The sequence below is a fragment of the Triticum dicoccoides genome, chromosome 1B (assembly GCF_002162155.2).
Source record: "Triticum dicoccoides isolate Atlit2015 ecotype Zavitan chromosome 1B, WEW_v2.0, whole genome shotgun sequence".
Taxonomy (NCBI): domain Eukaryota; kingdom Viridiplantae; phylum Streptophyta; class Magnoliopsida; order Poales; family Poaceae; genus Triticum; species Triticum dicoccoides.
Window position 1 is genome coordinate 114,269,325 of NC_041381.1, and position 14,492 is coordinate 114,283,816.

Here is a 14,492-nt window from a genome sequence, read left to right on the forward strand (position 1 = left end):
GGCATGCGCGTGAGTTCCAGGGACTTGCAGGCAACAGTGGAGGACCAAAGCACGATTGCAGAGAGGCCTACTGGTAGCTCGTGCCTACGTCTTGATGACTATGATGTTAAGATATGGAAGGAGGTCTAGGTAGAGATGGTTCTAGGGGTGCGGCAACTGCTATTTACAGGGAGAAAAATGGTCAATATATTGGTGCATCGGCTGTCGTCTTCGAATGACTCGTTGACCCGGTGACACTTGAAGCCCATGTGTGCACGAAGGCCCTTTGCATTGGCCACTGATCTTCACCTCGACTCGATGTGCATAGCTCCGGATTGCCTAGAAGTGCTGGCTGATATTGAGTCGGCAGCCCCGTGTCAGTATGCTACTATCCTACGCGAGATCACTTTTCAATAGAGTTTGTTCCGAGATGTTAAATGTGTCCACGAGAAACAACAGTTTAATGTAGAGGCTAACAACCTCGCCAAAGCGGTATCCACTCTCTCTACGGGCCGCCATATGTGGCTCTTAGATTTGTCTGAGATTATTTGTATTCCTCTGAATATTTGCAATTAATAAAGGATGCCTTCACTAAAAAAAGAAAAACTAGACAGAGTAGAGAATTGAGAGTTTTCATGTCTCTTCTAACCGGCGCTGAAGGCGCCAGCTCCCGGATCAGCGGCCTGGATCGCTTTCGTCGAAATGAAAAGGCTAAACAGGCCGGCCCATTTACCCGCATGGGGTTATTGGGCGGAACGGGAAGGTTCCACGCCCCTGAAACCTCTCGCAATCTTGTCTCAAAAAAAAAAAATAGCTACTCGCAATCACCAGCAGACAGCAGCGATGGGGCAACGGGGCAGACAGCGATGCCGCGTTCTTCTCCAGCGAATTTAACCTCGACCTCGACGGGGCAACGAGGTAGAAAGCGTCGCCGGCCTCCTCCTCCTTCTCCGGTAGGTGAGTCACCGCCCGACGCCGTTCTCTACTTGATCCCTCAAATTCCGAAAGAAACCCTAGTTTTATTATACGACATGTAGATATGGCGAGGCTGTTTGTGCTCTATGGAGACAAAGTTGGCTTGGATCCCGAAGCCCTGCTCGAGCCAGGTTGCGGGCATAGAGAAGGGGCTTAGAGGGTGGATTGGGCCAACCGCCGTGCCGCCCGGCCTGTGCTATCATGTAATCTAGGGAAGACAGAAAATAAATGTACAATAAGTTATTTCTTAGTCTTATCTTCGCTAAATAGATATCCCTAAATATGTGTTGATAGATATTGTTGCTAAGATATAATCTGTTAATTGAGAAGACAACCATTTCTTATGGCATTCATAAGATAGCACAATTGTACACGCCCTTACTGACACCACCTCCCGCGCCTGATGTATGAACGAGTGACTGGGGGCACATGCAGTTTTTTCTTTAATCCTTCTTTTCTTGAGTTTTCTTGACTTGTGTATCTGCAGCTACTGATTTGGGGAATCATGGGTTGATCATGGTGTTGTTTGAGACACCTTCGGGCTTCGCAATTTTCTATTTTGACGGAATCAGCCTCTACGAGCCAGATGCCATGGAGGTGATTGCGTTGTTCTTCACTCTTTCCTTAGGCACATGCTTGGTTGCTCTTGTCGTCTTTGTCATTGACCTAATTTTTGTGGATTCTATCTGTCTCCTTTAGAATATATGGGCGCACTTCGTCACGGAATACAGGGCAAGCCATGTTAGTTCCTCTTATCATTTTATTGCAACTTCTTAATACTTCTTATCACAAACACCATGCCACAAGCTCATTGTATAGTGAACGCGCTCAAATGCATTTTTTACCCTCAAAGCTATCCTTAAAAGCATATGCAACAGGATGCTGATACATGTATTGTATGCACTCCAAACACTTATATCCTGAAAGCTCACCATGGATTGCCCTATGGAGCCTTTTCTATGAACCAATGAAGAACTAGTTAACTGCTTCATGGAGCGCAGACATCGTAACCTAAGAACACCACCATGAGCAGTTTGCAAATACACCGCATTACCTTAGTAAGTAGTAACTGCTTGATTGAGCACAGAGATGGTACTATCCAAGAAAACTGCCACAAAATATTTTTGAAATACATCACATTGGTAACTGGTTGATTGAGCCCAAACATGGTACCACTGCCAAAGAACACTGTCATTGTTCGAAATATGTTTTATTATCTTGGCACATGAATTTTCTCTATTAGGCTTCAAAAATTGGATAAACGATGACATAAACAAGGTGCCTATTTGGTTGGTATAATAACCCAATGCACATCGCAAGCTAGGACCAAGTAAGGCACCTGTCTGGTTCTCAGCCACATGCGGGATTATTCCTTTCCGGCAACCTAGCTCCCACATGTCACTGACTCAGAAAGTTTTGCAAAATTTCCTTAGTTATGAAAAAATGTGGTGCCAATTTCGATTGCCTAACGTCATTTTGTTTTGGCGAAAAAGTATAACAAATGGTGGCAACCTTAGTACGTCAACAAAACAGGCCCATAAATCTTTATGATTGAGTTGTAACTACTGATCCTGATCTGATTGAGACATTAGATGATGTTTGAGTATTTGTTTTTTTCCTCCTCTTTGATAAGCACGTCCTTGTTCATTTCTTTAACAGGTCATTTGGCGAAAAGACTTTCAAGTTTTTAAGGACAAGTCTGATGCCATTAACTATGATACTGGTCTTAACAATAAGCTTACTAAGATGCTCTTGAAGTGGCACCAACCTGGGCAGAAACTTGCTATTGGCAAGACTCAATATAAAATAGTCATTGAAGCAAACTTGGTAAGTGTAAGCCCCCTTTTGTCCTTGCGTATGTCGACAATTTTGAGCACAATCATTTAGTGCTGGCCTTGTTCAGGGAATATCCTGCCTGTTTGATGAACCTGTAATGGAGCTGATGCGTGGCCTGAACTATCTCATGCATAGTGTAGTTCCTGAAGAAAAATCAAAGCTAGCCAAGGAGCACTGCCTCCAGATGAGTCAAGGGCTGAAAATGCTCCTTCTACGTTATGGCTTTGATGTGAAGCCGGAGATGGTGACGTCACCACTTTGCCTTCTCATATGCCTGATATAGTGATATGAAATATATAGTGATCTGAAATGCTTCGTGCTTTATTGATCACTGGAGATTAACACACATTCTTAAAGTTTGCAGCACTTTGTTGCTGACCAAAGCTTTCAGTGCAATAATTTTGCCTCGTTGCTCTATTACTGACGGAGCAATGCTCTTTGTATCCAGGTTAATGATTGCATTATTGTGACAGCATGCAACTTGTATGATTCTGATTGTTGTTTAAAGAATCAATTTAAGAGTTGGTGTCATGCTAGTCACTTCCTTCAAGATGTGTCATCCATTAATTCTCAGGACTGGGACATGTTGAAACTTGCAACAGCTCTGAAGATGGTATGTTACCCTGAAGATGAGATCTTGTTTGGTAATCCTGATGAGGTAAATCATACTCCCTCCGTTCTGATTTACTCGTCGTGGTTTTAGTTCAAATTTGAACTAAAACCACGACGAGTAAATCGGAACGGAGGGCGTAATATTTTACAAATATATTTTGCGCATTTGACGGGCACTTGTCATTCTAGTAACTATGTGAAACCCATTTGTTTCAGATGTTTTCAACAGATGAGTTGTCAAAGTTAGTGGCTGATGCACACAAATACGAAGATAGTGGGATCATTAAGGGAGCTATTTTGAGGCTCTATAATTTAACAGTGTATCTCTATAATAGTAAGGCAAAGTATCAAAGGAGATTGGCCTCCTTTGTCAAGGAGGCTAAAGAAGCATATGAAGCTGAGCAAGTTATTTGAGGGAGGGGTTCCCTTCAAACTGATGCTTTTGAAGCGGGCATACAAGAAGTTGGGGTACAAATGGTTGCAGGATAAGGTCTTAGTGTTGGATCAGTTTCTGCCCATTCGTACTGATCCCTTTTGGTAGGAATTACTCTCCAGCTGTAGCTGATATCGCAGGATCTATGTGTGTTTATATTTAACTTTGGAACTTGTTGAAGTTGACATCAGCGTTTTCAACTAAGTACCTTTTGTAAGTTTTGCCTATTATGTCTTTTCGTCCAGCTTGTTTGTAGCTGTGTATTGGGTTTTTTCTAGATAGTTTTGTTGTAATTATAAATGCCTATTATCAAAATAGGCCTTTGCCTTGCTTTATAAATAAAGCAACTAACATGTCCATACAACAAGTTCAAGTGTAGTAAAATAAATGTTCCTATCTACAAAAATTTCAAAATTTTGTCATGATCTACTCCTGTCCGTGTACGGAAGTAGGGGCTCTACTTTGTACCCTTTTACCTGTGCACGGGCAGTCGGAGCGCGCCTGCGGTCACACTTAGCAGGGCAGAGGAGGGAAGCCGAAGCCACAAGACGATCAAGGCAACGCCAAGACCAGAAACACAAGTCCAGGCATGGTGAGCGGCGTCGTTCGTGCGCAAGACGACGGGCCGCACGCCGCAAATTTCAAAGACGGAGCTGGTCCCCCCGCAGGCGGTGCAGGTCCCTCCCAGGGCGTTGGCGTGCCACCTACCGACGGCACGGCGGCCTCCAAGACACCTACGTCGGCACTCACAGTGCGATCTTTCCAAGTTGTGCGCGATGAGCAGCGTCACCATGTTGGTGACCCTGGGCACCGTCGTGGGAAGAGTCCTGCGCATCTTACGCGGGACGAAAGAGGCCATCATGCATGCCGAGGTGCTGGCCAAAATGGTGGACAACCGCAGGGCTGTGATAGAGCTCCTTCTAACGTGGTTAGAAGTCGGAGCGCATCATGGTCCACGCAGCTTTTGCCGTCGCCCACGCCAACAGAAGCTTTGGCACGCGCGCAACTACTCCTCAACTTTCCTCCTGCTGCGGAGAAGCTCGACGAGTGGAGAGCCACCGTGCGGAGCCTCGTCGGCATCGCCAACAAAGATGAGCCGCGACCAGCAGGGCCCGTAGGCCGACGCTCCGTCGAGCCACCGCATGCCAGTGGAGGAAGGGCCGGAGGTGATGCAGCCACGGTGCACTCTTCTCCCCCACGCCAGTTACCGCGGGTGTCGATCTGTCGTGATGACGCTTGTAATGACATCTGCATAGTAGTTGGCGTTCTGGGAACAGGGGTCCTAGACTTTCCTGCCTGCAGCCTGTTGCGTGGCTCAACCAGTGGCCCAGTACGACCGGTCTTCACCAACCAAACACTCAAGACCCTTGCAAGGGGCCAAGCCTCGCGGGGCGGACGACACAAGACCTCCTCAGGAGTGGCCTCGCCAGGCAGGCTTGCGAGGAGGCGGAGAAATCAAGGCAAGGGGTACCTCGTGAGGTTCCCATGACGCAAGCCATGACGATCAAGACCAGGCGGGCGCCAGCCCACGCAGTGTCCTCGTTTCCTCTTTGGTGCAAAGGGGGCAAGCGCAGGCGCGGAGTACTGAGGCATCAGGCAAAGGTTTCCGTATCGGTGCAACAAGACCAAGACCAGCAGGACGGCAGGACGGAGGTCACCATGGAGCCCAAGACGGCGTCATCACCAGCACCTTTGGCAGGCAAAGACCACCTTTAGTCAGGATAGCTTGTACTTGTTGTCCCCTTTCAAAATGGCCGTTGTTGGATCCCTTCCTGCTCAATATTTGGGAAGAGGACCAGGGCCTCTATAAATAGGGCTAGCCACCACAGTAGAGAGAGAGCGAGAGAGGTCAAGTTCATCCGCACACCACCAAGCACAAGAACACCTCTCCTCGCGAGGCTGTTCTTCCTCTGTACTATTCATCATCAGCCCAAGAGGCAATCCACCACCACACACAGTAGTAGGGTATTACACCACAACGGTGGCCCGAATCTGTATAAATCTTGTGTCTCTTGTGTTGTTCATCGATCTAGCTTAGGGATCGCGGCGAGGCTGAGAGCGAGTTTCGGTAAGAGGAGATCTTTGTGCGCACCCCAGAGTTCGAACCTTAAGGGTTTTGCCGGAACCCGATATCCAACATTTGGCGCGCCAGGTAGGGGTGCGCCGGAGTCTTCCTTCCGCCGATCTGCGTTCCACTGCTTCGTCGCATCCATGTCCGGCGACCCGGCGACCAACGCCGACCGCTGGGCGGCATGGCCAGCCCGTGCCACGCCGCCTGCCCAAGGTGACAGCAACCCCGCGCCTCAGGCAGCTCGCGCACCACAGAACGCTGTGGGGCGAGGGCGGCGCAGTCTCAAGCCGCCCGCCCTTACTCCGCGGCAGGTGCGGGCAGCTGCAAGGGCCTAAAGCCACGCCGCGGCCATGGCGCCGCACACCCAACGGGAGCAAGCGAACATGAGGGTTGCGCTCACTGTGGCTCGGGAGCTTCTACGGTGCAGGTTGCAGGAGAGCGGCCGAGACGTGTTGCTGGAGCGCGTTGCCGAGCTCCTAGATGCCGCGACCTTGGGGGCACCGCCTTTCTGCTTCCAGCTTCCACCCCGGGCCTCGGTAGGATCACGCGAAGGGCCACTCCGCGCCCGCGTGCCCCCAGGCACGCCCCAAGGCTTCATCGACACTAGCTCAACCATCGGCGCCGGACGCCAGGCTGAACCAGCACCATCTCGAGCGAGCGAGGGCATGCGCATCGCCGCCTACGGCTCGGGCGGGCCGCTGCACTACCATCCTGAAGACGGCGCGCTAGGTCAAGCCACGTGGAGCATGGGGCACTACGGCGAAGTCTTCGAGGCGGCGGACTCGGAGGCTTACGTGCCCCGCATGGTGGATCGGGAGTACGCGCTGGAAGCCGAGCCTTTTTAGGAGCCTCAAGGAAGCCTCACCAACCGCGCTGGCAGCAGCAGCTACTGAGTACCTCTAATTCCTCAGGAGCAAGCTTATGCTAAACATGGGTCGCAGGAGGTTCAGGTCACAGCAGCGGACGGCTGCCCTAGCTTGGCAGCCTCCCTTCCACCAGGAGGAGTGCACTGGGGGCTACAGGAGAGGGGCCGGGAGCCAGGCCCCTCCCCACGGCGCGCGGAGCAATGTGTCCCCCGGAGGTAGGCCCTTTGTCGGGGAGGTGCTGCGAAGCCTACCCCCGGCAGAGGACCCGTGGTCACCGAGGGCGCCGCTGGCGTCCCCTTTACCCCATTGGCGTTGTCCTTGGTCTCCGGCCGCTGTCAATGGTGGTCGAGGGTGGCGCAAGGCGGGGACCTCGTTATCGGACTAAATGACCACGGGTAGCCTAGCCGGCTCCCCCTGTCTCTTCAAAAAATTTCTGGCCAAGTGAGCCCTCAAACATCCAAGACGCATGGCTGCCTTCTCTTGGCCGGCTGTCCCACCGGCCGGCTGCTGGAAGGTGGCAAGGCTCTAAGAGCTCTCTCAAAGAGGGTCGACTCCTAGTAGCCGGCCACCAGATGGCCGGCTCCTAGCAAGCAGCCTGGCTCATACCCCCAAAGTTTGCACCCACATAACGGCAATAAGACGGGGCGTGGCTATAGTGAAGCTTGCCACCCCCGAATCCCGAAGCTAGCGTGGCCACAGTGCGACGTACGGGGCGGCCACTCCCCGTCCGGCGCGGCACTGTTGCCACGTTGACCATGACGTCGCCCACGACCGGCTATTAGTACGGCACGCAGGCGGCGGGCCCCTCCTGCCAGAGAGATACCAGAAGGCGGCCGAGCTTGACCAGTCAGCCTGGGGGGAGACTGGCACCCAGCAGTCGGCCTGTCTCCATCCTAGAAGTTTGTGCACCATTAAGCAATAAGATGGGATAAGGCTACAGTGAATGCCCGCCAGGCGGCGGCATTGTAGCCATGCTTACCCTGACAAAGCCATCGTCACCAAGAGCAAGGCTACAGTAACCAGCCACCAACAAGACCCCCGGGCGGTGGGCCTAGCCTGTCGACCCAGAGGCCGGTAGCCGGTGGGACCCACCAGTCGGCGCGCCCCAGCGGCCAGCGGAGAAGCCGATGACTACAGACACTGACATTCTGGACTCACATCCAGCCGGATTACCATTGTACTCCTGGGGGTAGGCCTATATAAACCCCCCAGGGCACCCATGCAAAGGGTTGATCTCTTAGAGTTTTAGACACAACATAGAGAGAAGAGGAGAGCTAGCCTTGCCCTTCTTCTTCCTCTAGCAAATCAGCTCAAGGAGCCTCTTGTAGCTACTTGTTTTGATCTAGTGATCATGCGGAGACCCCGCAGAGCAGGACTAGGGGTGTTATCTCCTAGGAGAGCCCCGAACCTGGGTATGATTTGCCGGCGTGCATGTCTTCGCCTTATCCCGTTTCTAGGCACCGGCGATGTCTTACTGGCTCCCACAATGATAAGCCACCCGTTGGCATATGTCGCACGTACCACCCGACATTTGGCGCCCACCGTGGGGCCAGGTGCACCGTCATCTGGAGACCTACTCTGGACAGGAACCCTCTTCCTCCCCACCGAGCGTAGATAGCCCGGCACGCCCGATGGCACTTGCCCCGATGTGCTGCATGGCGTCAACGATGCCTGCGCAGTGAGCTGCCTCGTCGATCTTCTCGGCGAGGTCCGCCTCTCCGACAAGCCTGCGACAGGCGCGTGTGCAATTAGCTTCGAGAGCTTCCTCGTCGACTTCCTTGGCAAGCTTGACATCGCCAAGGAGCGCACCTCTGACCTGGAGTCAATCGGCTCCACCGACGCGATGCTTGTCGACTCTGACACGACATCGCTTGACGCCTTCCCCACCAATGTGGTGGTCATAGACGACCCTCTTCCTCGAGCTGACAGTAGCAGCAGCAATGTCACTGAGGTGCTGGTCATCAGTCACGGTGGCGCCTCCGGTGGAAACGTCCACGACACCATGCAGACGGCGCTACATGACTTGTCCGCCCCCATCCCGGCCGACACCGACGTCGACACGCTGGAGGCCCATCGCCTTGTCCTCATCGAGAACGGCAACAAGATAGCCACCATGAGACGCCTCACCGAAGCTTACCAGCGCGAGGTTGATCGTGTCGCCTCTGGCACGCCGCCTGCTGGCAGACCCATCCGGATTGGCGCTGTCAAGACGCACGGCACGACCATCGCCAGCATGCTGGGTGCTGACCGCCTAGTCTACGCCACGCCACTCAAGAACCTGCGGGCCGCCCAGCCGACCGTAGACGAGCTGGACGGACTGGAGGGTGACAAGCTTCACTGCATGACCAGACGCGTCCAAAAGCTGATCGACACGGCCATAGAGCGGCACTAAGCCGGCGCTCGCGCTGAGAGTCCTCCCCCACACGGAGAGCACAGTGCGACATCCCGGACGCCGACTGCAGGCGGTGCCCGCGAGCGAAAAGATAAGGAGTCGGCTGCTAGCCGCAGTCGGACTCGCCTCACCATCGAGCGTGACGCGGAAGGCCTCCCCCGAGCCGTAGAGCGACGAGGCAACCCACCTCCTCCTCCACCTCGCGGGGAGAGATATCCCACCCCGCCGCCTGTCATGCACCCGACGCTCAGCGGCCGACTGGGCCACTGCGAAGGAATCAATGAGAATGATGCCCGCCACCGGATCGACCACCTGGCGTGATCCCTGGCGTTAGAAGAAGACGATGTCGGCCCGCCTTGTTTCAGCCCCCGCATCTGTGACGAACCCTTCCCGAAATGGTTCTCGCTCCCAAGAAACATGCCAAAATGCAACGGCTCGGTGAAGCCGGAAGATTGGTTGATAGACTACTCCAGTGCAGTCAGCATAGCAAACGGCAACAGGCGCGTTGCTGTGAAGTACGTCCCTCTCATGCTTCAAGGCACGACACGCACCTGGCTGAACAGCCTCAAGCCCTACTGCGTGAACAGCTGGTTGGACTTCACTGAAGTCTCCATTCGCAACTTCACCAGCACGTACAAGCGGGTACCCAAGCCACGTCAGCTCTCCCTTTGTGTCCAAGGCTCGACCGAGTCTAGCCGCGACTACCTGATGCACTGGCCGAGCTCCGCAACTCCTATGAAGGGGTGCATGAGGTGCAAGCAATAGGGTACTTCCCCGCCGGGTGCCGAGAGGGCACCCTCCTCAAGCACCGACTTCTCTACGACAAGCCGGCTACACTCGACGAGCTGTTGATCATAGCAGACAAGTACGCCATGTCTGACTCCTCAATGAAGACCGAGCTCCGAGTGGACGCCTCGGGAAAGGTGCTCCCACCGGCCCCAAAGACACTGGCTGGCAACTCCAATCGACGCCCACATCAGAACAACAACAAGCGCAAGGCTCCTATGCCGCCTTCCACCAGTCGACAGGTGGCCACGGTCGAAGACGAGTGTCACGCCCAAGATGCGACCCTATCCTAAAGGAACTCGAAGGTCCCACCAAGGATAGAAGCGCATCTTGAAGACGCTTTTGCAAGGTGGATATCATTACATCAACATTACATAATAGATGGGTATACATACAAAAGGCATACAATGCCATATGAATACAACATCATCATACATAAGAGCAACATCCGACTATGGATGAAACACAAACAGAATCTCAAACGACATCCACCCTACTAGGCCATGCTGCCGGCCTGGAACCTATCCCCTAATCGAAGAAGAAACAGAAGAAGAACTCGAAAACAAGCAAACATCGCTCTCGCGTCATGATCATCGCATAACCTGTACCTGCAATTGTTGTTGTAATAACCTGTGAGCCACGAGGACTCAGCAATCCCATTACCATGGGTATCAAGACTAGCAAAGCTTAATGGTAAAGGAAGGGGTAAAGTGGTGAGGTTGCAGCAGCGTCTAAGCATATATGGTGCCTAACATACGCCAATAAGAGCGAGAATAAAAGCAACAGAACGGTCGTGAAGCTAGCAATGATCAAGAGGTGATCCTGAACTCCTACTTACATCAAGCATAACCGAAAACCGTGTTCACTTCCTGGACTCCGCCGAGAAGAGACCATCACGGCTACACACGCGGTTGATGCGTTTTAATTCGAATCTGGTGTCAAGTTATCTACAACCGGAGATTAACAAATTCCCATCTGCCACATAACCGCGGGCACGACTCTCGAAAGTTTATACCCTGCAGGGGTGTCCCAACTTAGCCCATCACAAGCTCTCACGGTCAACGAAGGATATTCCTTTTCCCAGGAAGACCCGATCAGTCTCGGAATCCCGGTTTACAAGACATTTCGACAATGGTAAAACAAGACCAGCAAATCCGCCCGATGTGCCGACAATCCCGATAGGAGCTGCACATATCTCGTTCTCAGGGCAACACCGGATAAGTCAAGCTACGAGTAAAACCAGACTTCGAGTTTCCCTGAAGTGGCCCCGCAGGTTGCTCGGTTCGGACCAGCACTTAGAGAAGCACTGGCCCGGGGGGTCTAAAATAAAGATGACCCTCGGGTTGGCCGACCCAAGGGAAGGGTATAGGTGGTGGTGAGGCAAATGGTAAAACCAAGGTTGGGCCTTGCTAGAGGAGTTTTATTCAAAGCAAACTGTCAAGAGGGTCCCATAAATCACCCAACCGTTTAAGGAACGCAAAATCCGGGAACATAATACAGATATGACGGAAACTAGGGCGGCAAGAGTGGAACAAAACACTAGGCATAAGGCCGAGTCTTCCACCCTTTACCAAGTATATAGATGCATTAATTAAATAAGAGATATTGTGATATCCCAACATAAACATAGTCCAACATGGAGCAATCTTCATCTTCACCTGCAACTGGCAATGCTATAAGAGGGGCTGAGCAAAAGCGGTAACATATCCAAACAATGGTTTGCTAGGAAGGGTGAAAAGGTTAGAGGCTGGCATGGCAATTTGGGGAGGCTTGAAGAGCAAATGATAGGTAGCGCAGCAAAGCGATAGAACGAAGCAACTAGCATAGCAATGATAGTAGTGAGATCCAAGGTGACGGCCATCTTGCCTGAAATCCCGCTAGGAAGAAGAACGATTCCATGAAGAAGATGAAGCCACGAAGACGAACCAAGCGTAGACGAACGAAACCTCACAGTCGCAATGAAACGGGAACTATCGAGAAGAAGCACACAACATGGTAAACACACCCCACATAGACAAGACATGATGCACAACAAGCATGATGCATGACAAATCTACATGAAGCTACTCATGTCAAGAGATGATTCATACAAGAGGAACACATCAAAGCAAGTTCAAATGAGGCCGGAAACAACATATAACAATTCCGGTAAGTCCTCATATGCAAGTTTCGGAGTTGGTCCAGATCTGAACAAACATTAAGTTGAAGTTGTTAAACAGCAAGTTAAAGATCACCAAGAGGATCTACACGAAATTCTAGTCAAGTTACATATAAAGTTCGTTTAGTTCGGAGCTACGGCCTAGAAGATATGAGCAAAACAAGTTAAACATGACATTGATGCAAAAGGCATTCAAACATCAAGCAAAAACCTCAAAACAAGGATGCAACATGATAATATGAAACTACATGCAATTCTAAGCAAGTTTCATATAGAGCACACTCAAAACGGAGCAATGGTTAATACACACTATACAAGTTTAAAGGACAAGCTGTCCAAAACAGCAACTAGGCATCTTGCAAGCATCAAAACAACATGCTACGGCATCCTAACAAGATAACAAAAGGCATGTACATGAAGTACAGGTAAAGCATGACAAAACATGAACACCGAACTATCTCCATAAAACAATATAACATGCTCAAAAGGACATGGCAAGATTGCAAATAATAACAGTTTCAGACTTGGCATAAATAACATCAGGTTGCAATGTTTAGAGCTATCAAACAACATGTTACAGGAACTTAACATGGCAAACAAAGGCATGGCTAGTACTAAAGACAAGGAACAAAACTCCCTTACTGAACTAATTCCAAAGATCAACAGAAAACATGGTAGCATCCATGCAAACATGGCAAGTGATATGACAGATTCAGACATGGCAGGAACAACAATAAGTAGGCATGTTTGTGAGCTTTTACTACTCACCACAGAGGAACACATGGCATGACAAGGTAACAAACAGTAATAAGACATATTTATGAAGCTAAACATGGCAAGAGAAAGTTCATATAATGCTTGTATCACTAACAACAATCATGGCAACATTGAACTTAATGTTAACAGGCTGACAGCAACATTACTTAGCAAACTGAGAGCAAGATTACAACAAGTTAAAGAAGGCTAAAAATGAAACCAGGGGCATGAATGGATAGATAATGACATGTATTACAAAACATCTTAGTGAACATCTCCAGATTATGCATAGAATGACTTGTAGCAGCAGGTTTACATAGCATCATCATATAGCAGAAACAGTCTAGCAAAACAGTAACAGCAAGTACCCTACTTCACGAGCTCGATGCACTCACTACAAGACTTACAAAAATACATGGATTACACCAATGTAAATATGGCATGGCATACTTCAAAACACATGTAGGGCTCAAGTTCATAGGTGGCACACATTAAACATGGACAAAATGACAAATGTCCAAATCCTGATAAGAATCTAAAACTAACATTACATAGCACTCTTGGAACAGCATTTAGGGCATCAAGATGAGCTAAAATGAACACGGTGCAATGGAATTAAATGAAGTACTCGTTGATACATACAATTTGATATGCTACGCGCCCAAAATGGAACCACAGATGCAGAGTTATGATGCGAAGAATTATGCTTAAAATAACTGAGACTTAGTAGGAAAACAACCTTCGGGATCTAGGGTTCGTTTGGGCACGCGAACCGAGGTAACTCCGGCGAGGTGGTGGCTTCTCCGGCGAGCTGCGGCTGCGGAGGAGGTCGGGGAAGATGTCGGGGATGCGGGGGAGGTCGGATCCGGTGTCGGCAAGGCCGGATCAGCGGCGAGGAGGTGCGGGGATACCGGGGCGGCGCGGTCCGCGGGTTGGGGAGGCGGCGGCGGATCCCGGGCGCTTGAGGCGGGTGGCGACCGGAGTGGAGGGGCGCTCCGACGAGCAGGCGGCGGGGTCGACGGGTATCGGGCGCGGGGAGGCGCGGGCCGAGGCTGGCGGTGGTCGGCGGCGGCGAGAGGCACGGGAGCCGGGCGGCAGCGACGCTCGCTCGGGCGCACGGGATCGGGCGCGGGCCCTGATGGGCTTCACAGTCCTGGCCTGGGCCTGGGTGGGCCGCGGTGGACGTGAGAGAGAGAGGGACATGTGGCGAGCGGGGAGTGGGCTAGGCTGGCGGTTGCAGCGACGCAGGGGCGGTGGGGACAACCGGGAGGCGCCAAGTGGCGGCGGAGCGTTGGTCGGGCGCTGAAAGCGAGGATGGGGCGCTGATTCCGAGGAGAAGGAAGGTGGCTGCGGTTGGGAGGTGGCTAGAGGTAGGTGAGGGGCTAGGGATGCCCAAAATTGGAAAGGAGGGGTCTATATATAGGGTAGGGACTAGGGTTTGAGGATTTTTGGAGGGGTTTCGGAGCCTCCGATCGCGATCCGACGGACCCGATCGAGAGGGGGGGGGGTTAGGCAGGCCTAGTGGGCTGTGTAGATGAGTTGGGCTGAGAGGAGAGAAGAGAATAGCAGCCCGGCAATGGTTTTCGGAGACCGAAAATGTCCGACGGATACACCGGCTATATTGCGGC

General features: G+C 51.6%; 1 protein-coding gene across 5 annotated transcripts; it reads left to right on the top strand.

The window, feature by feature from the left end:
* The first annotated feature begins 788 nt into the window (after positions 1-788).
* Positions 789-4,116, top strand: LOC119302381 (nucleolar protein 58-like). Of its 5 annotated transcripts, none has more exons than XM_037579417.1 (7): positions 789-936; positions 1,442-1,551; positions 1,654-1,695; positions 2,614-2,781; positions 2,858-3,034; positions 3,239-3,448; positions 3,619-4,116. In XM_037579417.1, exons 1-7 carry the CDS (start codon positions 846-848, stop codon positions 3,814-3,816), a joined length of 996 nt encoding a protein of 331 aa, XP_037435314.1. In that variant the 5' UTR covers positions 789-845; the 3' UTR covers positions 3,817-4,116. The 5 variants fall into 5 exon arrangements, with proteins under 5 accessions (XP_037435314.1, XP_037435327.1, XP_037435340.1 ...); XM_037579430.1 differs by having other exon boundaries at positions 3,239-3,403; XM_037579438.1 differs by having other exon boundaries at positions 821-932.
* Positions 4,117-14,492: the final 10,376 nt, after the last annotated feature.

What these genes read in the sequence shown, in the direction of transcription:
- LOC119302381 (XM_037579417.1), top strand. Translation starts at nt 846, where the DNA reads ATGCCGCGTTCTTCTCCAGCGAATTTAACCTCGACCTCGACGGGGCAA. An exon ending in TTGATGTGAAGCCGGAGATG is followed by an intron (nt 3,035 to 3,238) that starts GTGACGTCACCA and finishes CTTTGTATCCAG; the next exon opens with GTTAATGATTGCATTATTGT. An exon ending in TGTTTGGTAATCCTGATGAG is followed by an intron (nt 3,449 to 3,618) that starts GTAAATCATACT and finishes CATTTGTTTCAG; the next exon opens with ATGTTTTCAACAGATGAGTT.